General features: G+C 34.1%; 2 protein-coding genes across 12 annotated transcripts in view; one reads left to right on the top strand and one right to left on the bottom strand.

Annotated features, from left to right (window-relative positions):
- The window catches only part of CENPU (centromere protein U), a 37,811-nt gene extending 25,195 nt beyond the window's left edge, over window positions 1-12,616 (top strand). For 3 of the 5 annotated variants that reach the window (XM_016143989.2, XM_016143990.2, XM_036228669.1), the window contains exons 9-13: window positions 3,105-3,183; window positions 3,393-3,440; window positions 4,505-4,566; window positions 6,469-6,646; window positions 8,383-12,616. In XM_016143989.2, coding sequence (XP_015999475.1) covers window positions 3,105-3,183; window positions 3,393-3,440; window positions 4,505-4,566; window positions 6,469-6,646; window positions 8,383-8,496 — 481 coding nt within the window. In that variant the 3' untranslated portion in view covers window positions 8,497-12,616. The remainder of the gene's footprint in view (window positions 1-3,104; window positions 3,184-3,392; window positions 3,441-4,504; window positions 4,567-6,468; window positions 6,647-8,382) is intronic. The other 2 variants (XM_016143991.2, XM_016143992.2) reach the window with 1 other exon arrangement.
- The window catches only part of PRIMPOL (primase and DNA directed polymerase), a 37,095-nt gene continuing 19,936 nt past the window's right edge, over window positions 6,826-23,984 (bottom strand). For 6 of the 7 annotated variants that reach the window (XM_016143985.2, XM_016143983.2, XM_016143987.2 and 3 more), the window contains 7 exons: window positions 19,683-19,842; window positions 17,889-17,977; window positions 16,123-16,212; window positions 15,938-16,046; window positions 11,878-11,960; window positions 11,755-11,801; window positions 6,826-9,119 (listed from right to left, as the gene is read on the bottom strand). In XM_016143985.2, the coding sequence (XP_015999471.2) occupies window positions 8,883-9,119; window positions 11,755-11,801; window positions 11,878-11,960; window positions 15,938-16,046; window positions 16,123-16,212; window positions 17,889-17,977; window positions 19,683-19,842 (815 nt within the window). In that variant the 3' untranslated portion in view covers window positions 6,826-8,882. The remainder of the gene's footprint in view (window positions 9,120-11,754; window positions 11,802-11,877; window positions 11,961-15,937; window positions 16,047-16,122; window positions 16,213-17,888; window positions 17,978-19,682; window positions 19,843-23,984) is intronic. The other variant, XM_016143988.2, reaches the window with a different exon arrangement.

Raw genomic sequence — 23,984 nt, forward strand, 5'->3', positions numbered from 1 at the left:
CTCAGAGTTTGCTATGAAGTATCTTGCTTTTATTATTATTTTCTCATCAGTCTAGTATGTTGATAGTCTTTGGAAACAAATTACATCATTCTATTTATAGCATTCTGTTTTTAGTAGTGGTATTTCCATTTACAAAATATAGTAATTCTCAATCACTGAAAACATCAAATCCTAGAAAAGGCAGCATTCCTATGCATGTTAAATTAACACTGGCAGCAAGCTACACTTTTTTTTTCTAAATGAGAAAATGGTTAAACTGATAACATACAAAAACTGTGCTCCTTTACATCTCCCTCCTCCATTTTATGGGATAATACTTTATATTACCAACAATGTCACAGATTATACCTTTCATACTTTTAACCATTAGCATAGGTATTTTTGTTACTTTTTAAATTATATACTAATATTGTTTTATGCACCAGCACAAGATTCAGTATTTGTTCATATGTTTATTTTACCGAAAACCTTTATATATTTTGTTTTTTTGTGCTGCTGTATAGTATCCTTTTTGTTCAACTCGAGGGACTCTCTTTAGTAATTCTTATAAGGCAGGTCTAGTAATGATAAACCACCTCAGCTTTTGTTTACATGGGAAAGTATTTTTCTTTCATTTTGAAGGATAGTTTTACTAGGTATAGTATTCTCGAATGGCATGTTTTCCTTCAGCACTTTGAGTATGTCATCCCACACCATTCTATCCTGTAACGTATCTGCTTAGAAATCTCCCGACAATGTTATTGGCATGCCCTTGTACACAACAAGTTGCTTTTCTTGTTCCACTTTTAAGAGTCTCCCTTTGTTTTTGAATTTTAACAGTTCGAATATAATGCATCTTAGCTGGGGTCTTTTGAGCTTTCTGAATTTGAGTATCCATTTCCTTCCTCAGATATGGGAGGTTTAGGGCCATTATTTCTTCAGACAAGCCCTCTACCACTTTCTCCTTCTGGGGCTCCAAAAATGTGTATTTTGGCTTACTGGGTGCCCCATGAGTCCCTTAGCTTTTTTATTTCATTTTTTTTTGTTTGTTTCTCTGACTTGATAACTTCAAATAAATCACATTTTCTGTTTCTTTCCTCTGCTTAAGCAAATCTTTGTGAGCCCCTCTAATGGACTTTTCAATTCATTGTATTATTCAGCTCCAGAATTTGGTTCTCCTTTTTTTTTTTATAGTTTGTTGAGATTCTCATTTTGTTCATGCATTGTTTTCCTGATTTAGATTGTTTATCTGTGTTTTCTTGTAGCTCATTGAGCTTTTTAAAGATAATTGTTTTTTAATTCTTTGTCAGGTCTCAATTTCTTTAGGGTGTGTCTAGAGATTTCCTTCTTCCTGGGCCTTATTTCTTTGCTGTGTTTGTGCATTTAAAAAAGCCATTTCTCAGTTTTTATAGACTGGTTTTGTACAGGAGAAGACCTTCACCAGTCAGCCTGAGTAAAGATTGTGGGGGTGGGGAGGGGTTCTCTGTCCTTTTCTGGGGATATATCTTCTTTGGTCTTGTGTAATTTCCCAACTAGAGAGGTTTGCATCTTTCTTTTTCAGAAGACTGAAATCTCTAAATATTGGGGCTCCCTCTGGTGTCTGTCTGTGGTACTTTAGTTCCCTGGTTCTTCATCAAGTTGCTGAACTTTCTTTGTTCTTTTTGACTGCAGGCATCCAAACTATGTCAGTTCCCGCCAGTGCTCCAATTCAGGTGACATAAATCATTCCCTCAGGCAGCTGTCCCCTAAAAACTAGAATGTTGGGTGACATTCTACTCTTTCCCTCCTAAGGCTAAAGGCACAAGCTGGGCCATTTTTCCCGATCCTGCTGAGCAGTGCTAGCCCCTGGGTACAGTGTTGCTGGTTCTCTTACTGCAACAAGCTGCTGAGCTCCTTTGTTATCCATGGCCCTCAGGCATCCATAGTATGCTGGTTTCTTATCAGTGCTCCAAGTCAGGCAAGACAGAAAGGAGTTCCTCATTCAGCACTTTGAAAAGCCAGGTTATTGCTCTTCTCTTTCTTTCCCAAGGGAGAAACCATGAACTGAGCTTCACCTCTCAATAGAACTGAGCTGTGCTGGCTTGGGAGGAGGGCTGTCTCTAGTGATATAAAATAACTTTTCTTATCTGTTTCAGTGTGGCTGTTCTTGACTTTGAACGTGCCTAGTGCACTACAACTTAATTTGGGGCTTCCCATAAAGGCTTTTTGGACTGTATGTAGTTGTTAAATTGGTTTCCCTGTGGGAGGAGGAGGTCTGGGACTTCCTATTCTATCATCTTGCTGATGTCACTAGAAATACCTTTTAACACCCATTTCATGATGAGAACAAAGATCCGTATTAAAAACTACAGGCATTCTCTTGTACATGCTTAGCTTCTGATGAATTAGGCCATGAGTTTGGTCCCCTTCTTTTAGGTGACTTTTCCTCATGGATTGCCCCAAGAAAAAAATAACTTTGTAAAGTACCTGTTACTTACACAAGAGATTTATTACTTTCAATTAAAAGGACAATTTAAATCATAGTCCCCTTCTGTGCTGACGCAGAGTAGGGTCTAGCTACAGCCCTGCCAAAGCGCTGCTGCTGCACAGTCACTGTGTCTGCCGTTCAGCCTATGCCAGACTGTGAGACCGGACTCTTCTTCCTGATATCAGGGACTTGAATTTGTTTCTTTTTGGGGGGTCAGGTTTATAGTTTCGAAGAATTAGACAGCCGGCTTTTGGCAACATACTAGTTGGTTATTCCAAATGTGTTATACAATTATTCCTCCAGTTGTTAGCAGACAGGAAGGGAGGGGCTAAAGTCTGATGGTCACTGGATCAGGGGACAGGAAAAGATAGGTTGGCTGTAAGCATTTCCTCATCACTTGGTATCACCTGTGGATGTGGCCAGTGTCAGAGTTAAGATGACCACATAACTTGAGATTTTAAGAAAAAATATTTCCTATTCTTTAGATTTTGTTGAGACATTTTCAGTATTTTTTTAAGCCAAGAAAGGGCTGCAAGCTAACCATGCTATCTTGGATAGTCAAAATGGTGTATGCCAAATTGTGTGTTGATGTGCTAAGCAAATGAAACATACTTTTCAAGATACCCAGTTTGATCTTTTTTAAAAAATTCTGCTACAGACAAAATATAGAATCTAAAATTTGCAAGGAAGCCATCAACAAATTTCATTCTACTATGAAAGAAGAACTCATCAAAATGGTAAGTTCATGGACATAAATCTATTGATCTAAATCTTTTTTACTAATCCTGAGGCAACAGTTATAAAGGATTACATTTGCTTGCAATGTGGTAAATAACTCATTAGACCTATCCGTATTTCACATGTTTTAAACTAAATGTGATATATTGTAAATAAATGTTTAATTTTGGAAAATGCCATGCACATATTTGTTTTTTGTTTTGTGTAGCTTAAAGAAATCCAAATGTTGAAAACGCTGAAAAGGAAGAATGCTAAGGTAAATCACTTGTGATTACAAGCATATACTCTTAAGCAGACCTGATTCCGAGTTTTATGACCTTAAGTTTGTCCAAGATTTTTATCTTTTAGTCAGCCTTTTATTTGGTTGATCTTATGTTTTAGTACTGTTGATGCATGCAAGGGAATGGGATCCTAGTTAACCTAAAAATGGCTATGAAGCCCCAAATTATGACTTATTTGGATAAGTATTAAATAATGTGTAATTATTGCTTGTGTGGATGTCAAAAAGCCCTTTAGAATAAAGAACTTTCCCACATAAAAGGACAACCTGGGAAGAATACTGGGTTAAGGGCAAAGAGACCTCATTTCTTATCCTGGTTCTGCTACTTCAGTGTTGTGACACCTTTTTGAAAACTGTACACCACTAGGTATGCAAAGAGAAACAAACCAGTAACCACTAGGTCTTCCCTTCCCTTCCCTATTTTTGGTTTGATCAGATGACCTCTGAAGTTCTAGCTCTAAACTTGAGTGAATCTAGGAGTGGAAGAACAGCTTCCCCTACGTTTATAATAGAAATGGATTGTAAACATATACATTTTCCTTCCGATGATTATAAGCCTTTGCTGCTATTGTTTTCCTTTGGTTTAATCTCTTATTGGTCAACTCTGCATTGCTTATAAACAAATAGGAACAATCTGAGTGTCTAGCAATGGAATAGTAGATAGTAACTAATATACTGAACATTTTTTTTTAAATACAGATGTATCATGATACACCAATATTTTCCTAGTGTACCTAGATAAAACTGAAAATCCTCCCTTTACATCTCACAGGGTAGTAAAGCTCTGGCCCCCACTTCCAAGTCCTAGAGTCAATGGTCCTGTGCAGTTTCCCACACTTCCCTGTTCTTTTCCTTCACAGAATGTATCAGAAGTTGTAATTGCGTGCCATGTGTATGTAATGTCTGTCTTCCCTATTAGACCAAAGTCCCATGATGCAAAGAATGGGGTTTGTCTTGTTTCTCACTGAATTCTCAATACCTGGCACAGTGTACACGGAGGTGTTCAAACATTTATGAAATTAACAAATTACTGTATTAAGATTATTTCAGATATTGAAAAGAAAAGGCAACGTTTGATTGAAGTCCAGGATGAACTGCTTCGGTAAGATAATATCGAAACCCTCTTTTAGACCTTACATGGAAGGATTATGATATGATTTTGGGACAGTAAAACTTGCTGGTGTGTTGCATTAAAATCCTGGGTTTTCTTTGAGATTGGAAGCTCAATGAAGACAAGTTATACTACAGAGTTGGAGAAGATTTTAGCAAAGGAGAATTCAGCAATGATCTATTTGCTATCAGATCTCTCAACTCTGGCCTGAGAGGCAGCGTGATTATTAGAATATAACGCATAGACTCTAGAACTAGACTGCCAGGGTTTAGATCCAGGCTCTGCCACTTACTGGCTGTGTAACCTTGGTCAGATTACTTACCCTCTTAGGGCCTCAGTTACTTCATTTACAAATGAGTGTAATCCTTCCGCTAAGGCTGTCCCCATGGTCTAGTTAGGAAGACTGGATGGAGCACACTACATTGTTGGGCAACTAACTAGTAATTTTTGAGGCTTTTCAGTACAGCCAGGACTGTTGTGTAAGTTGGTAGAGTAAGAGTTAAGCAGTAGAATAATAAGCAGTATCAGATATGCTCTCTGCTCTTCAAGAGTTTCAAATAGCTTGAGAAAGTAGTAGTAGAAAAGACAGCCTATAATTACTAAGTTTTAAAGAGACTGCCACAGAAGTTTAGGAGAAGGATGAAGTGATTATCTAGTCCACTGGTTTCCAAATCTAGTCTATGGACAGGTGTTGGCCCATGATAGTTTTCATTGGCCCAGGCCAAAATAAATTTAAAGAGAATATGATAGGTAACACTTCCTATGTATGCTGGGCACTGTCCAAAATGCATTATATTAACTCATTAATCATCATAATCCTGTGAGACAGGGTATTATAGCTTTTAATAAGGCTATATAATAAGACTCAGGCAAGTTTTAAAGACCAGCCTCTTTGGTTCTTTTTCTAGATATAATTTTGGAAGTTGCGAAGTACAGGCATACCTCGGAGATATTGCAGATCTGGTTCTAGACCACTGCAATAAAGCAAATATTTGAATAAAACTAGTTGTGATCTTTGCTGGTGGAAGGCCTTGCCTGCAATTTGTAAAAATGCAACATCCATTATGTGCAATAAATGAGGCACAATATAATGAGGTATGCCTGTACATTTTGGAAACATAGAAAAAAATGTGGTATATCATTATTTTAACTTTAAATGTGAAAAACTTAAGGTACAGGTAGGTAACAACCCACAGGTACATTCCTAGGAAGTGAGGGAGCCAGGACCAGATACCCAAAGACTGATTCCAAGTCTTACACTCCTGACCACAGCCCTGCCAACACAATTGTGAGTTTTCTAGAATGTTGCACAAGTCCTGTTAAAAAGACTTTTTAAAAATAAAATCATATTAGAGGGGAGTTGCTTTTTATATCTTTCTGAGAGTAAAAAGTTGGCAGCCTTACTCCTTCCTTTTATTTATTGGTCCATAAAACCCAAATTATCCCTTTTTATCTTCTTGGTTAAGAAACTAAGCCACAGAGAAAGCAGTTTGCCCAAGGTAACACAATTTTTTCCCCCACTGGTTTTTGGAAGGGGCAAAGGGAAGGCTTTTTGTCCCTCTTTTGCTATTAAACTGCCATGCTTGTCTATTCCTGCCTGAGGCTCTAAAATGTTAACCAAGTTAGATTTTAAATCAGTTCCTGAGACCCTAAAAATGACCAGACGAATTTTAGGATATATAGGGTATATTCTTTTGTGGGCTTCATATTTCAGTTTCATCTGTATTTTAAATTGAAATTTAGAATATTTACATATTCATATTTTGAGCCACAGATATCTTCAACTTCTAGTCCACTTCCCCTAATTTTTTCTAACTTTACTCAGTATACTTAACATACTCTGTTGCATACACTATATAGGCTGTTACACTTTGTTATGCTATTTATTTTTAGGAAAACTACTTTCTGTTTTAGGTTAGAACCACAGCTGAAGCAACTACAAGTAAAATATGACGAACTTAAGGAGAGAAAATCTTCTTTTAAGAACGCAGCGTATTTCTTATCTAATTTAAAACAGCTTCATCAAGATTATTCAGATACTTGTGAGAGAGAACAAAATGTAAAGGAAACGGTAAGTTCGATTTTTATGAAGATACAAGGCCATTGCATGCTGAGTACCAGAAGCTCTGAGGAAAGAGAAATGTAGATGCAACATTACAGTCTACCCAAAAGAGCATCACTCTAAATTGGTGGAAAACTTGTTATATCATCACTTCTTTAGCTACTTAAGGCTGGAGGAGTGGAGAAAAATCCAGAAACACTGATTTTATTAAGGCATTTACACTACATAATACTGGATCTCATTAAGAGAGTGTATCCTTTGTGTACAGATCTCAAATGAACAACTGTGCTTTGCTTTATTATGTCATTAATGGAAGACCATTCAAACATGTTTTAAAAACCAATCTCTTTTGTTCATCCCACGTTTCTAGTATCCTTTTTATCTGGTAGGTGTAATTTTAGAAGCTGAGAAACATTAAAAGGATATATCTAAGAAAGTGTGGTAGGCTATTTTAATTTTATAGTTGCTTTTGGATTTTTGCTGTAGACTGCTATTGTCTCGAGAACCAAGTCAGATTAATAGAAATCTATTATTAAGTCTGTTTTTGTTACAGAAGAAAATTATATATTTGTATTATACATATTTTTTATGATCATACTTGTATTCTTCACTTCTAAATTCAAGTTTTTGACATTGATCTAAAAGTTTAATTCTCCTGAATCTAAGGTTTCTTTATAGATTAGAGATCTGGAAACTGTTTTAAAATTATTTTTTCCTGCAACAGTATCCAACTAGTCTAAAGCTTATTTGGAGTTGGGGATTTGGCCGCTGAACTTGGAGAAATTAAGAGCACTGACTGAATTTGAGCATACCTTTGGTGAAAATGGAGATTCAGTGACTCTATTTGGAATATACTACTCTTGCTAACAGCTTGTTTTTTGCATGCCCTCAGTATCTTTTGCACTTTTCTTGTAGCGCCTGTCCTTTTTGCTTTATAGAATGTAGATATTTAGGTATATGTCTTACCTCTCTTCCTAGTTTTCCCCCTCACCCCTCCCTGAGAGCAGGTGCTCCATGGTAGCTCAAACACATTAGGCCCTCAAATACTTAACTAAATTTCATAGTAATATGGTAGGTTATATTCCAGAAAGACTACACTATTATGTGGGTGGTAGAGTCTGACAGCTTTCCTGCTTAATTTTCACTTCTTTGAAAACACATTAACAAATTATAAAATTCTGTAAAGGGAATTTAGTCACCCTTAGATACAATATGCAGGGAGTTTGGTTTTAATTATTAAAAAATCATGACTAGGGGTTGTATTCTAATTTTGTCTGAAGAACATTCTGGCAACTTAATTGATCTCAATAATTTCTCTAGATGGTGGATGTTTTTCTCATGAACTTTTATGGGTCTGGCATTCATTCCATCAGTTTTTGTGGTAAATAAACCTGCCTTACAGTTTTCTGTGTTTAAAATAGGCATGAAATCAAGCAGACTTGCCCAAACTCAGTCTTGATCTGTACCAGGAAAGATTTCCAGTTTTAAACAATTCAGATTCCACAGTTCTTTAAACCAACTGGTCTGGGATGAGATCAGCTCAGGCCTTGCACAGCAGTTCCCTTGCAATCTTATTTATAAATTCTGTTCTAAAGAAATGGATTAAAATACATTTTCTTAAAAGGAAAGGAACAGTTAATGGAAAGCTCTTTTGAAATTGGCATTTGGTCATAATATTGAGCTATGTAAAATACGGTTATGAAAGTTTTTGGTATTTGTTAATCTAAATTATTTTCCTTCAACAGTATGATTCATCCAGCCTTCCAGCTCTCTTATTCAGAGTAAGAACTGTTTTGGGAGCTGAAAGACATCTGCAAAATATCAACCATCAATTAGAAAAGCTCCTTGACCAGAAATGACACCAGTCTACTAAAATGTGCCTAAAGATTACTCTCATGCTACTACTGCCTGTTGCCTTCTGAAACTTTTTATTGTTAAAGCAACATTCTCATACATTTTAAAAAGTGAATGTCTAATTGTTCAGGCTGGTTGTATGACATTGTCACCAGTGTTTAGTAGTTTTGGAGGCCATAATTAACCTTGCTGGTTAGTGTCTTAACACCTAATCCCAAACATGAAAAATTAAGCTGATGTGAACACAGACTAACTTTGGTTAATCAGTGAAAAACAAGAATTAGGAAGCAAAGAGATAATTTAGTTAATATAAGTTACTAAAATTTGTTATTAAATGTATCTTCAGGCAAATTACAGCTTGGTCATATAAATGTCCACAATTAAATAGGTATTATAATATTTCTGTAATTAGTTCATCAGGAATTTCACCCATTTCATTATAACTGAGCAGATTATTCTCTGCAGCATCTGCTAATTCAGCATCTTCAATCGCTTCCAAAAAATAAGCATCATCAATGCCATTATCCCACTCTGGATCAGAAAATATACCTTTTGACAATGTACTAGATGGCTTATATGGATTCTTGGTTTCATTATTCATTGTTTCATCTGTTGGAAGCTCTTCTTCCTTTAGTTCCAAAAAGGAGATTGAGATAGGAAGAAAATACAGGTTATTCAGTTAGAATGTGATAATACTGTATCAATCAATGTCGAATTAAGGTATTAAGACCAGTTCAACAGGTATTAAAATGAATATGCTATATGATATTGTCCGAGACAGTCAACATGGGAATGAATTTATTAATTCAAATATTGCTGCCTTTGTAGCTCACTCTTGAAATCCCAAATTTGGAGGTGCCTGCAGTACATCCTGTTAAATAAACACAGATGTACTAGAGCAAGGGTAGATGGAATTTTTTCAAAAGTGAATAGTCTAGCTGATGGCAAGTTGAAAACTTTATCTGCTATTTTAACAGACTTAGTTCCCTATTTATAAAATATCTAAAACGTTAACATGGGTTGAAAAAAATTGTTATAAATTTTAAGACAATTGTCAATATGACTGGATTATATATTAGATAACAGTATTGTATTAACATTAAATTTTCTGAATTTAATAATTTTACCATAGTGATATAAAAATGTCATTCTTCAGCTACATGCTTAAAAAGAGATGATAGATTTTGATGTTTGTAACCTCTCAAGAGATCTGTTATGGACTGTGTCCCCTCAGTGTGATGGTTATTTGGAAGTAAGGCCTTTTGGAACTGAATAGATCTTGAGGGGAGAGGCCTCATGAATAGGAAGCACCCTTATAAAAGACCATAGAGAGCTCTCTCATCCCTACTGCCATGTGACGAAGATGCCTATGGCCCAGGAAACTGGCTCTCAACAGAAATCAAAGCTGCCAGCATCTTGATCTTCAATTTCCCAGCCTCCAGAACTGTAAGAAATTTGTTGTTTTTAAGCCACCCAGGATATGCTATTGTTACAGCAGCCCAAAATGACAACGATTCACAAAAAATAATACAGGAGAAAAAGAAAACAAATGTGACCAAATGGCAAATCTAGTTGAAGGGCATGCAGGAAAGTTCCTTGTTCTTGTAGAACACTTCCATAATAAAGCTTTTTAAAATAAAAATGTTTCAAAACTAAGATGATCAATGCAATAGAAAAAGAGGCAAGTAACAATGATTGGTGATTTCATTTAAAATACTAAAAACAGATGAAGCAGAAATAACAAAATGTTAACATTAAAACTAAATGATAGGTACATGGGTGTTCATTATACTGTTTTGTTGTTTTTTAAAAAAAACAAGTTATATCCAAGCAGTGGTAAACTGTATACCAAAAGTACTTCAACTTGGCATTTTTCAGGTATTACTGGAAAAAAATAACTCACTGAAACCAAAAACATGCATCAAAATACTCCAAACAAGGATACTCCTTCTCTTCTTAGGGGTGAAGTTTATTTTCTTTTTAATCTGTTCCTGGTTATTTCAAAAACACTTTTAACTTAGTTTACCAGGGAATCTGGCAATCAGCTATTTCATCTCCAGTTTCTACAGACCAAAAATGAGATTTTTACCATTTCAATCTTAAATGTATTAGTTTTAAGGAGACTTAAAAAAAAAAAAAATTGAATAGGTACCAGTCCGTTATCCAGAATGTAAACCCAAGCACTTATTCAGCTTATATCAGGTAACCTTTATTCCAACCATAAGACTTTAAAGAACAAGGCTGATAGATGTAGGGGGAAAAAAAATCACTAAACAGTCCAGAAGATAATAGACAAGAGAACTTAAACTTCTTGTAAAAATATTAGTAAGACTGCATAGAGTGGACAGAGAACAGTTACAATCTATAACAGAAATACAAATAGTAATACTAAAAAAAAATTCACTTCTTTAATAAATGTAAATTAAAACTGAAATAACACTTTTTGCCTACCAGTTTGGTAAAGAATAAAAAGTAAAAATAAGCAATGTTGGCAAAAATGTAAATAGGTGCTGTCAAATTGTGAAGTTTAATTTCCAATCATTTTTATGGAGAACAATTTGGTAATCTATGTTATTGAAAATATGTGTGATAGTGTATATGGCTTCAAAAAATATGAGATGAAAATTCTTGAAGATTATACCAAACATTTACGTCAGTTATCTCTGAGTGGCCAAATTATGAATGAGGATGGTTTTTTGCCCTTTTGATTTTTATGTATTTCCTAATTTTTTTCTATGATGAATGTGAATTATTTGGGTAAGTAAAAGTTTTTAATGGAAAATGTTGGTTTGGCAATCAAAAATAAAAATGCATATACCCTTTGACAATTCTATATCTAGAAATTCTTCCTACATAGTTTAAAGAAACACAAAGATGAATATTTTGGTAAAGCAAAACAGGAGAAACTAATAATATCAAAAATAAAAATGCATATACCCTTTGACAATTCTATATCTAGAAATTCTTCCTACATAGTTTAAAGAAACACAAAGATGAATATTTTGGTAAAGCAAAACAGGAGAAACTTCTTGTGTCTAGGATTAGTTAGATATCTATGCAATTTCTTATGAAGCAGTGAAAAAGAATGGGGTGCATATTATCAGATATGTGCTGAGATAGGAATACAGTATAGTGATTATCCTAAGTGAAAGCAAGGTACCAAACTGTTTAAAAGCTGTCTGCACTCATTTGGACATGACTCAGTCATTTATACAGCTGCACCAAGAACTGATTACTAAAAAGAAACTAAAAACTGCACTTACCTCTTTGAGAAGAGACAGGAGACATACTTCAGCAGGTAATGGAAAACCTGAATCAGATAGTAAAACTGTTTATACAGATATCTAATTTTTACAGTTTGGTAAATGTAAAAATTAATAACTCACGGTTAGATTTGAAGTTTTCTGCTTTACATACAGGGTCATGACATTTTTGATACCAAACTTCATTTTTCAGATCAACTAAAATCCTTTGTTAAAAAAAAAAAAAATTGTTAATACCAAGACTGGAGAGAGAACAAAATTTTGCTACATGCTGTTTACAAGAGATATGTGTAAGACTAAAAGAGAAAACTTTAAAAGGATAGAAATAGATATACACCAACCAAAAGAAAACTGGTTGCCAAAAATATACAAAATGGACTTTAAGTCAAGATTTTAAAAAACATTCTTTTGATAATTGATACAATAACCACAAAAAAATTCAGTAAGGATACAGAAAATCTGAACAATTAAAAAGCAAATTAACAAATTGATATATGAATATAGGCATGTAATACTGCTTTAAATAATGAAAAGTTCTTTATAAGCATATAACAAAAATTTACTATGCTAGATACAATGTGAATCATCAAATTTAAAAGCATTCACACCATATTCTCTGATCCCAAGCAAATTACTTAGAAATAACAAAAAGACAGCTTAACAGAAACGCTTGGAAATTAAAAACATTTCTAAATAACCAATGACTCAAGGAAGAAAATCATGATGGAAATTAGAAAATGGTTAGAGCTGAATGGAATTGAAAATATATATTCAAATGTGTGAAATAAGGCTAAAGTAATCTTTAGAGGGAAATTTCAAATCTGAAAAGCTTATTTACCAAAAAAAAGAACAAAAGAATAAACCCTAATAACATAAAAGGCAGGAAGTAATAAAAAACTTAAAATTTTTTAAATCAAAAAGGCCAAAATGTAAAAACTAAATTCTTGTAAGACTGATCAAAGAAATAGACATATTATTAGAAATTAAGTGCAGATATAACTACAAATGCAAAATATACTAAAAATATAAGGGTATTATGCATTTTGGCCATTACTAGACAAACTAAGTAAACTTAAAAAGTTGCAGAAAACCTAATAATTCTATAACCACTAAAAGTAAAATTTAAGTAGTTTAAAATCTTCCCATATATCATAGACAAGGAAACATAAAATGGCTGATGTTCCACGTGGTAGTCAGACATGTACCCAAGAGAAAAATGTAGGTGACCCAGTCTCATTGCCTCATAAATGTTTCAATAATAGACTTCCTAATAAACAGACTAATATGCTGCAGTTCCCAAACCGTACACCAAAATGCCCCATGGCAGTGTAGGGCCCTTACATCTTTCTAGGGAAATATAGTGATACCTGACATCTGTCAAGCACTTGCAAACGACCCTGCAGTTCACGGCTTCAATATTATGTCAACCTTCATTTCTTTCAGTGATGTCCTATCTTTATAGAGTTGGGATTTTTGGTGGTGGCTGTGATAAAAAGTACTATACACAATGTGGAATGAGACATAATGGTGGGGGTGGCAAGTGTCCAATCTGATTCCAATGTTTAAGAGGTTACGCAGTGCTCAGAAACACATATTCAATTAAAAGTGATTGTATTTAAGAAGGGTGAAAAGGTACAAACTTCCAGTTATACATAAGTCATGAGGATGTAATGTTCAGCATGGTGACTATAATTAATACTGTATTGCATACCTGAAAATTACTAAATCTTAAAAGATAAAAAAAATTTTGTAGCTAGGTAAAGTGACAGATGTTAACTAGACTTACTGTGATCATTTTTCTGTATGTAAATATCAAGTCATGTTGTACACCTGAAACTAATGCTATATGTCACTGCTTCAATAAAAAAAAGAATGAAAAATATTTTCTTTCAAATGACCAATATTGTTTTTTCAAAGAGCGACTAAAACAGCTTAAACCAACTTTAAGCTGTTCGAAATTTATAAACAGAACTGTTAGGTATTTCTTTTGGCCTCAGAGCAATGTGAAAAAATTTCTAAGTGTCTAAGGGCATCAAGAACTGAAAAGTTCAGGAACCAGTGGTATTTGCTGGACAGAGACCTTATCTATAGAATATTCTTTGCAAGATGTTCCTGATTTCTGCATATGGTAAATAAACCTGGAGTCTATGGATTTAGGAGGCATAGTTACACATTATAACTATATGATAAAATGCAGATGTTTCAAAACCTCAGTTCTCCCTACCGTTTGTGGTGACTTCTCACTTCCACCTCAGCTTCAACCTGAGTGAGAGTATCTAGTGCAGGAAGGATGTGGGGAGGCATGCCAGATGTCCCCAGCCTTGGTTTGCTTCACCTGTGCTTTTGATTCTTGTTTCTTTTAGCAAAGCTTGATAGTGGGTAAGAATCCTGGATTCATGAGTGTGGTTTGACAATCCAATCAAATCCATTAGTAATCAGGGAAATTCATATGAAACTACAATATCATTTTATACCCAACAGATTAGCAAACTAAATTTTTTAAATTTAACAATACTAAAGTGTTGGTGAGTATATGGAGCCATAGAAAATCTGAATACACTACTGGTGGGAGTATAAATTAGCATGATCATTTATAAAAATAGTAAAATTAAATATGTGCATAGTCTATGACATAGCAACTCTACTTTTAGATATATATTTTGAGAAACTCACGTATGTGCACTAGGCAATATGTACAAGAATACAGCCTCATTATTCATAATAACCCAAATGTCCATATTAGGACAAATAAACTGGCATATTTTATTTATATAATGGCATACTGTAGAATAATGAAATAAGCAAAATGCTACAACATGGATGAACCTCCTAAATACAATAATGACCAATTTACATAAGATTATAAAAAAACACGTAAAATGAAATAATATGTTGTCTGGGGATATAAATATATACAGAAAAAAAATAAATTTAAAAAGCAAGGGAAAGATTAGCATAAAATCCAGGATAATAACTATTTAATGTCCAGAGAAGAAAAAATTAGGGGTGGGTCCAGAAGGTGCTTCTGAGGTTTGGTCAAGTTCTAATGGGAGGCCGATATGACAAGCGGTCATTTTAGTGTTTGTCTTTAAAATGTACATGATATATATTATACAATATATATGGATGATATATTGTATAAAGATTTTGTCTATATAACACAACCTGTCAATTCTTCAGAAAAAAAAACATACAGCGACTTGACAATTTCAAAAGGTTAAAAGATAGTCATATGATAATGACTTCCTGATAAACTTAGATGCATAGAAAAAAAAGACTAGAAAGATACACCAAAGTCATAACCACAGTTACCACTGGTTCTGAACTACAGGTGAGTTTTTTCCTTTGTGTTTTTCTAAGTTACAGTGTTATATATTGAACATATACTTTCTGAAATTTTTTTAAACTAATCTACATATATGTAAGTTCAGCACTAAATCATGCTACCCAACATGTTTTCTAGCTTTCTAGCAAAAGCTTCATGATCATTTTCTTATGTCTGGCACATGTGCTGTACATGCTTAATATAAATCACCTCAGCTTTGAGGTTAAATATAAAACAGCAAATTTCTCATACCTGATAACTATTGGGTTTCTATTTTATCCCTATTCTAACCATGTCCTTATATTTAAAATTCTATTTCTGGTTTTACTTCATCCTTCTCCTTTTGCCAGGAGCATTTTAAAGAAAACTAAAACAGGGCCTGATATATATAGTAAGCATCCAATAAATACCGGTTCTCTTCCATACTATATTTTGTCTTGAATGTGTTATCATAACCTTAACTCCACCTCAACACTGAGTAGTTTCCTTCTTACTCAAATTTGCTCGATTTTGATTTAGACTCCATAAAGTGTCCAAGGCCAATGGCAATAAAAAAGGAGAGACACACTTCCATTATTGTTCATTTATCTACTGTGTTTTAGCTCTACTTGCATTCTACCTTAGTCTTCTCAAGATTATACTCTCTAAAGGATTCTTTTACCAAATAAAGTAGAAATGAATATATATGGGCTCAAAAAAAGGTAATAAGACTCACATTAAATATAACTAAATACAAATATAAATTGAATAACTAAATTGTAAAAATCAATTTTGTATTCTCAAATTTAAAAATTATAAACATTTAAAATATAATACTGATTAAATACACAGAACTCATTAACAAACAATATTACTTACATGATATTATTACTCTTGTGGGCTCTTCCAATGTTTTCACACCAGCGATATTTACAAATGTCATAAACCAATAATTCTTCTGGAAAAAAGTAGTTCCAATGCCGAATACCTAAAATGCAAATAATGTTTCTAAGGTATTCTTACTCTATCAAATAACAGTTAATAAAGAATAAGATTATCTTTACCTCCTTTAATGCCATTCTTATTCACCAAGGAAAGAACAAATTCATCAATTTCAGGGTATGGTGAACCCTGAAAACCTTCAATGTTTTCAACTGCAACAAAGAGAAAAATTAATAATTAAAGTTGAGTTAAATTTTAAGTTGTTGTTCCGTACAACTATGGATTTTGCACCTCCATCCCCCTGGTTTTTTTACTGCTAGTCTTGCAATTTCCCTTTTAGTCATGGATTCTTGTTACCCTACAAAGAAACAGGTAAAATCCAAACCTTTCAATTCAATTAAATGTTAGCTAGCATAGAAATTATTTATAATCACTGCAATTACTTTCTTCATTCTGATAGAGAAATGCAGCCCCTTACACATTCAGGAGCTGGCCTAGTGCTACGAGCTAGTCCTTGGTATTGCTGGCCAGGCACTCATAGCTCAGCCCGTGGGTTCTCTTGTTAATCATAAACTATTTTGCAAAACTGCAACATCAGAAAGGTCACTTTTCGGCTATGAATTAAGATAAAAACAAGACCACTCTACAGTTATTTTTGACACAAATTGAACATTTTCCAAACCACAAAAATGACATAGTACGAGTAACTGCTGCTGCTTTACCAATTATAGCTTTAGTCTCCCTATAGTCTGCCTTCCTTTTAGATAAGATTTGACAAGATATTCAATCACAGAACTGACTCTGATGGCGCCTAATTCGACACAATGTCATACTTCCTTGGACTCTTCTCAAAAGCACCTCCTAACTCAAGCCTGAGTCCTATATTAAGTCCTTTCTAACACACTTAGTCTGAGATGCCCTATGGTTCCCTATGGTGTGCGTTCTCCATTGCTGTGGCCAGTAATAGACTCTGCTTGCTCTGGTGGTCTTTAGTTGCAAGGCACTGACAATTCAGTTATATTTTGTATCTGAGAATCTACTGAAATGATTCAGAATAATTTAAAATCTCATTCTACCTTTGAAGATAAATAATCTTCTTAAAGCCTATATTTCACTTATGAGAGTAATATACATAATTGGAAAAAATTTGGAAAATATATTAAAGCAGAAATGAGAGAAACTCCAAATTGATGTCTAGAAATTGTTAATCAGAATAAACATATAAGAAAATGTTATCCATATTTTTTAATAAACTTGAGTCACTTCATAAGTTTAGTTTTTCTCAACATCATAAATGGGCATTCTCCATATTACATAGGCTTTATAAATTTAAGTTAAATAGCTACAGTATTTTATAGTATGTAACCAAGCTCATTTTGTAGTTTTCAGTTTTTCACTGTTATAATGATAGCCCAAAATATGTATATAAAAATGTTTACTTAAGAGTTTATATATGAAATCTTAGGGGAAAACCTCTATGTTCTTCAGTGTAAAAATGAAGAATATATAGATTTCATGAAAAATTATGCAGCCATTAAAAGAATGAAGAAGCTCTCCATATCACTGGAAATAAAGGGAAAACTCTCTTTGTTAAATAGGAAACTATGGTTACCTATCTTTGATTGTAGGACAGAGGGTAAAGAACTTTCAGGGTTTTTTTCTTAATATGTGTTCATTTCATACAAATAATTACATTATTTTCATATTTTTTCAAAACCAATGAAAATTAGTGAATAAGTTTTTAAAAAAACATCTTTTATGCATTTTCCATTTTGGATGGAAACCCAATCATTTTAAAAGATCAGTAGATATAAATATTTAAGATTTTAGAGGCAAAAGTAGATTTAGTATCTTAAATTTTCATAGAAAATTATTTTCTTAAACTTACCTGAAGTGCTGGTACTATTGAAATATTCAACTTGTTTCTGCTTATTCTGAGATGTGTCACATGTAAGAATTCGTAAAGTATCTGAGAATCTGAAGAAGAAAATAAGTTCAAAGAACAAAGTAACATTATATTACAATTAGAGAGACATGGCTACAGAAAGGAAACAATTTCAAGTAGCTACATATTAAAATCTTTTGTTCAACAGCTAATTGTACTAGGACATTTATGCCACATTTGCCTACAAAAGCCTATATAAAAAGAGTAGTTTGGTGATCATTCAAAATACTTCCCTCAACTATAGAGTGAATCAGAGGACTCTAGGACTTCTGTAACTATAATGAAATATAATTCTATTCCCCAGAGCCCTTGAAATATTTGTTACAATGATTTTAAAGTGTGTCTAATAGGAAGAGAAGGGAAGTGTGATGAGAGCAAAGGGAAAATAGATAAAAATTAACTGAAATAAAAGATGCATTCATAACCATGAAGAATTCTGCATTCCAGGAAGAAAAATACCAGGTATTTATTTGGGTACACAAAAGTCCATTGCAGTAACCCTATTCAGTAGAACTCTTCACTTCTGTGAAATTAATATTGGAACTATGGAATGGGATGTAGTAATCAGATTACCTACACTTGGGGCTATATTATACGCAACTGTGTTCCTTTTCAATACATGATAAAATGTGACCTTAGTCCGGTGCCAACAGTGGGCAGCAACAGTCATCTAATTTTTACACCACTACCATGCTACTTCTAGAATATCAGAAACTATTACTACTAACAACTAATATTTACTGAGCAGTTACTATGTGCCAGGTGCTGCTGTAAATATTTTACATGAACAGTTTAACTTATTTAATCCTCATAACAACTCCCTAAGATAGATGTTAACATTATTTTCATTTTAAAGGTAAGGAAACTAAGACTTTGATATTCTGAGATATGTTATAAAAGAACTCAAACAGCCTAGAAATACATGAACAACAACTCATCTTCCCACCTTCCTGGGTAACTGCTGTCAGGTAACATCTAGACACTTTTGCCCACAGCAATGTATTTTAAATATTTTTATTACAATTCATTTCAATGGAATTCCTCTTTAAGATTATTTCTAGGGAAGGCGAAGGAAGAGCAAGTTAATTGAGCAATATAATCTGATTCTAATGTTTTGGATTAATAAAAGTTGCTAGCCCAGAATCAAAAGGAATAAAGGCAAATATTTCTATTGAAAGATGTCTTTCATTTTTAAAAAATGACCAAAACATGTAAACCAAATGGTCAGCAACAGAACTGACAACAAATTAGAATATATCAATATAATGGAAAAGTATATACATGTTAAAACTTTTATTTACAATTACCTGTTGGCAAATTGCCAACTTAGCAAATATTCATGATATAATATTGAATGGATAAAACAGGTGATATACTGTATAATCTCAAAAAATATCTTTTGGAAGTTATGTAAATTACACATGTGTATATATTAAAAATTGACATGTTAACAGTATATTTCCAAATGCAATAAAACCAATTTCTATTTTCTCCTTTATAAAAATGTTAATAATTTTAGAAAAACTGGAAAACATATAAAATATAACTGTAAAAGGATATAAAGTGCATACTAAGTGGTTAAAAAATAAATTTTACTATGTTTCAGTTAATAGATAAAAGAATTTTAAGAACTTTTTTCTTTAGAATGAATTTACACAATTCACATTTTAGTATTATACAACCATTCACTGCTTAATAAATATTCATGAATACAATGATTTAAATGATACTATATACCTGACATTGCTGATCAAAGAAGAGAGGAAATACTGATTTTCTTCAGAAACATCTGACTGTGTAAGAGAAAATTTGTTATCTTCAGCAATCTCCAAAGCCACGGGCTTTCCTATTTTTGACGATTTATACAGGCGAAAGTTTCTATTTCTTGTATAAACTCCTAAGTCAAAAATTAATAAAACAATATGAATGCATGTTTTCAGTGATCTTTTTTGAGTCAGCAAATATTTATTTAATTTTGTATACCGTTATTAGAAGAAACGATTGGTTCTGATTCAACATGGCAACATAGAGAGATCCTGAACGCACCTCTTCCCATAGATACACTGAACCTACAGCTATGTATGGAACAGTTTCTCTGAAAAAAATCCTACGAACTGGCAAAGCGTCCCATCTCCTTCACATAGGGGAAATGAAAGGAAACCACCTCAAATCAGGTAGGCAATTCACAGACATAATCTCACCATAAACCACAACCCCCAGCATGGTGATTCAAGATTGGAAGGGAACTGGAACTCAGATATCTCTGAGGAACAAGGGTTCAAACCCTACATCAGAAACCCCAGCTTTTAAGACCAGCACCTGAGAGACAAGTCCCCAAACACATAGCTTTGAAGACCGACTGGGCTTGTACCTATGAAACCCACAGGGCTGTGATGAACTGAAGAATGACTCTTAAAGGGCTCACATGCAGACTCACCCACCCCACGCCCCAGCACGAAAGCAGCCTTTTGAAAAGCCCCCAGATCTATGTGAAAGAAACCAGTTTGCTAATTTTAAAGTGTTGGTCTGTAGAGTAGGGGTCTGCTGAGAAACTTTGGGGACAGAGGCTAGTGGGCACCATCTTCCTGCAATCCCTCTGCCTTGCCAAGGCCAACAGGTGGCCCTTTTTCTTTTTTCTTTTATTTTTTGCTTTCCAACAGGCACTATCTTCCATGCTTTCATGCTTTGGCTTGCTAAAGCTGTTAGGAACCATCTTCTTTATCTTTTCCTTTTTTTCTTTCTTCAGCAAGTGCCATCTGTGTGCTCCCTCTCTGTGTTTTCTGTGGGTGTTCCAGAGCACCAGAGGAGAGCTTCCACACACGTCTGGTGCCCCAGTTTGCCACTCAGGGGATACCCCTTGATTGCCTTGCGTTCCTGGGTCCTACAGGACTGCAACAATTGGAGAGACAGTTGTTGGCATGCTACCACCCACAGGACACTGCAGACAGAAGACTGAAACAGCCCCAGCCTCTCAGTGAAAGATGCTTAACTGCTTGTCTTAGAGCTTCGCCCTTAGTAGCAGGCTTCAGGCTGGCCACACATCTAGAGGCTACAGAGCGCTCTCAGGGAATGTAGGTCAGGAGACGCCATCTTTGCACTCACTCTCTACTTCACTACTGGTATGTCCCAGACAGGAGCTTATACACTCGTCTAGCACCTTCATCTAGAGCCCCAATTTTTGCGACTGCTGCTCAATAAACGACTCTAGATTGGCTGGCTCGTGGGGGGTGGGGGTTGGGGGACTGGTGCTTATACTTCTAGTCCCACAAGATTATGCATATTTATATTCTTTAAAACTGCAGCCTGAGGGTCTGGCTTCTAATAAGCGTGAATCTAGGTGCTGAGATGCTGGCTATTCTTGGCACGCTCTCAAACTACTGAGAGCTATTAAAGATTAAAACAGCCTGCTTGGGCAATCACAAAGGTTTGAGAGAGAAACAACAGCTAGGGCAGAGCTGAATAATAAGGTTCATCTCCTATACAAAGCCAGCACTTCAAGATTGGGAGAGATGGCTGTTTTATCCAATGTATAGAAACCAACACAGAGAGTAGAGATAAATGAAACAATGAAATATGTTCTAAACAAAATAACAAGATAAAAATTCAGAAGATAAAACCTTAACGAAATGGAAGTAACTGACCTGATGAAAAATTCAAAGTAATGGTCACTCAACATAGTATTGGAAGTCCTAGCCAGACTAATTAGGCAAGAAAGGCATCCAAATTGGAAAGGAAGAAGTGAAACTATCACTATTTGCAGATGGCATAATACTATATATAGAAAACCATAAATACTTCACCAAAAAATATGTTAGAACTCTGAATCAGTAAAGTCGTAGGATACAAAATAGAGAAATCTGTTGCATTTCTATACATTAATAACAAACTATCAGAGAAATTAAAAAAACAATCCCATTTACAAATGTAACAAATAGAATAAAATACCTAGGAATAAATTTAAGCAAGAGGAGAAAGACCCTTATACTGAAAACTACGAGACATTGATGAACAAAATTGAAGACATAAAAAAATGGAAATATTTTCCATGCTCATGGTTTGGAAGAATTAATATTGTTAAAATATCTATACTATCCAAAACAATCTACAGATTCAATGCAATCCCTATAAAAATTCCAATTAAATTTTTCAAAGAAATAGAACAATCCTAAAATTAATAGAACTACAAAAAACCCAAATAGACAAAACAATCTTGAGAGAGAGAAGAACAAATCAGCAGTCATTATTCTCCCTGATTTCAAACTCCATTACAAAGCTACAGTAATCAAAACAGTATGGCCCTAGCAATAAAAACACACACGCAGATCAATGGAACAGAATAAAGAGCCCAGAAAGGAATCCACACATATATGGTCAAGTAATTTACAACAAAGGAAACAGAATATACAACGGGGAAAGAACAGTCTCTCCATAAATGGTGTTGAGAACACTAACAGCTGCATGCAAAGGAATGAAACTAGACCACTATCTGACACCATACACAAAAATTAACTCGAAACGGATTAAAGACTTGAATGTAAGATCGGAGGCCACAAAACTCCTAGATGAAAAAAATAGGAGGTAAGCTCCTAGCCATCAGTTTTGGTGATGGTTTTTTGGATCTGACACCAAAAGCAAAGGCAACACAAGCAAAAACAAGTGGGACTACATTAAACTAAAAAGCTTCTGCACAACCATGGGAACCATGCATACCTATTTTCACTGTAGCGTTTACAAATAGCCAAGATATGGAAACAACCTAAGTGTCCACTAACAAATGAAGAAAACATGGTGTATATACAGACACACACACACACGAGTCTCCCCTCATCTGAGGCTTCACTTTCCATGGTTTCAGTTACTCACGGTCAACTGTAATCCAAAAATATTACATGGAAAATTCCTAAAATAAACAATTCATAAATATAAAATAGCACGCTATCCTAAGCAGTGTTAAAAATCTCACATGTCCTGCTTCATCCTGCCAGGGATATGACTCACCCCTTCCGTCAGTCACTCAGTAGCCATCTTATCAGATCGTTTCTGATAAATAGCAGTGGTTGTGCCCAACTGACCTTTACTTTATTTAATAATGACCCCAAAGCAGAAGAGTGGTGATGATGGCAATTTAGATATGCCGAAGAGAAGCCATAAAGTGCTTCCTTTAAGTGAAAAGGTGAGTATAAGATATTTTGAGAAAAGACCGCATTCATATGACTTTTATTATAGTATGTTGTTATAATTATTCTATCTTATTAATTATAGCTTTTAATATTTTACTATGCCTAATTTATTAACTTTATCATAGATATGTATGCATAAGAAAAAAAACATAGTGTACATAAGATTCAGTATTATCCAGTTTCAGGCATTCAATGGGTTCTTAGAACATATCCCATCAGATAAGGGGAGACTACTATACAATGGAATATCATTCAGCCAAAATAATCAAGGAAATATTGTCATTTGTGACAACATGAATGGACCTTGAGGGCATTATGCTAAATGAAATAAGTCAAAGACAAATACCATATGATCACACTTATATATGGAATCTAAAAAACAAACAAACAACAAAAAAATCAAGCTCATATATACATAGGACAGTCAACTCTGGTGGTTGCCAGAGGTGGAGGGTGGGCCAAATGGGTGAAAGGGAGTCAAAAGATACACACTTCTAGCTATCAAATAAATAAGTCATTGGGACGTACTACTGTACAGCATGGCGACTAGTTAATAATACTGTATCACATATTTGAAAGTTACCAAGAAAGTAGATCTTAAAAGCTGACACAAGAAAAAAAATTCTGTAACTATGTATGGTGATGGAATATTAACTAGACTTATTGCTGTGATCATTTTACAATATATAAAAATAAAATATTGAATCATTATGTTGTACATCGGAAGCTAATGTTGCATATCAATTACGCCTCAATAAAAAATGAATGTGAAAAAAATCACCTTCAGACAAATAAAAATATATAACTTAAAAAAGAACAATAATTTTCCATCTGATAGAAACAAAATAAAAGCAATATA

This window comes from Rousettus aegyptiacus, unplaced genomic scaffold (genome assembly GCF_014176215.1).
Source record: "Rousettus aegyptiacus isolate mRouAeg1 unplaced genomic scaffold, mRouAeg1.p scaffold_m13_p_11, whole genome shotgun sequence".
NCBI classification, from domain to species: Eukaryota; Metazoa; Chordata; class Mammalia; order Chiroptera; family Pteropodidae; genus Rousettus; species Rousettus aegyptiacus.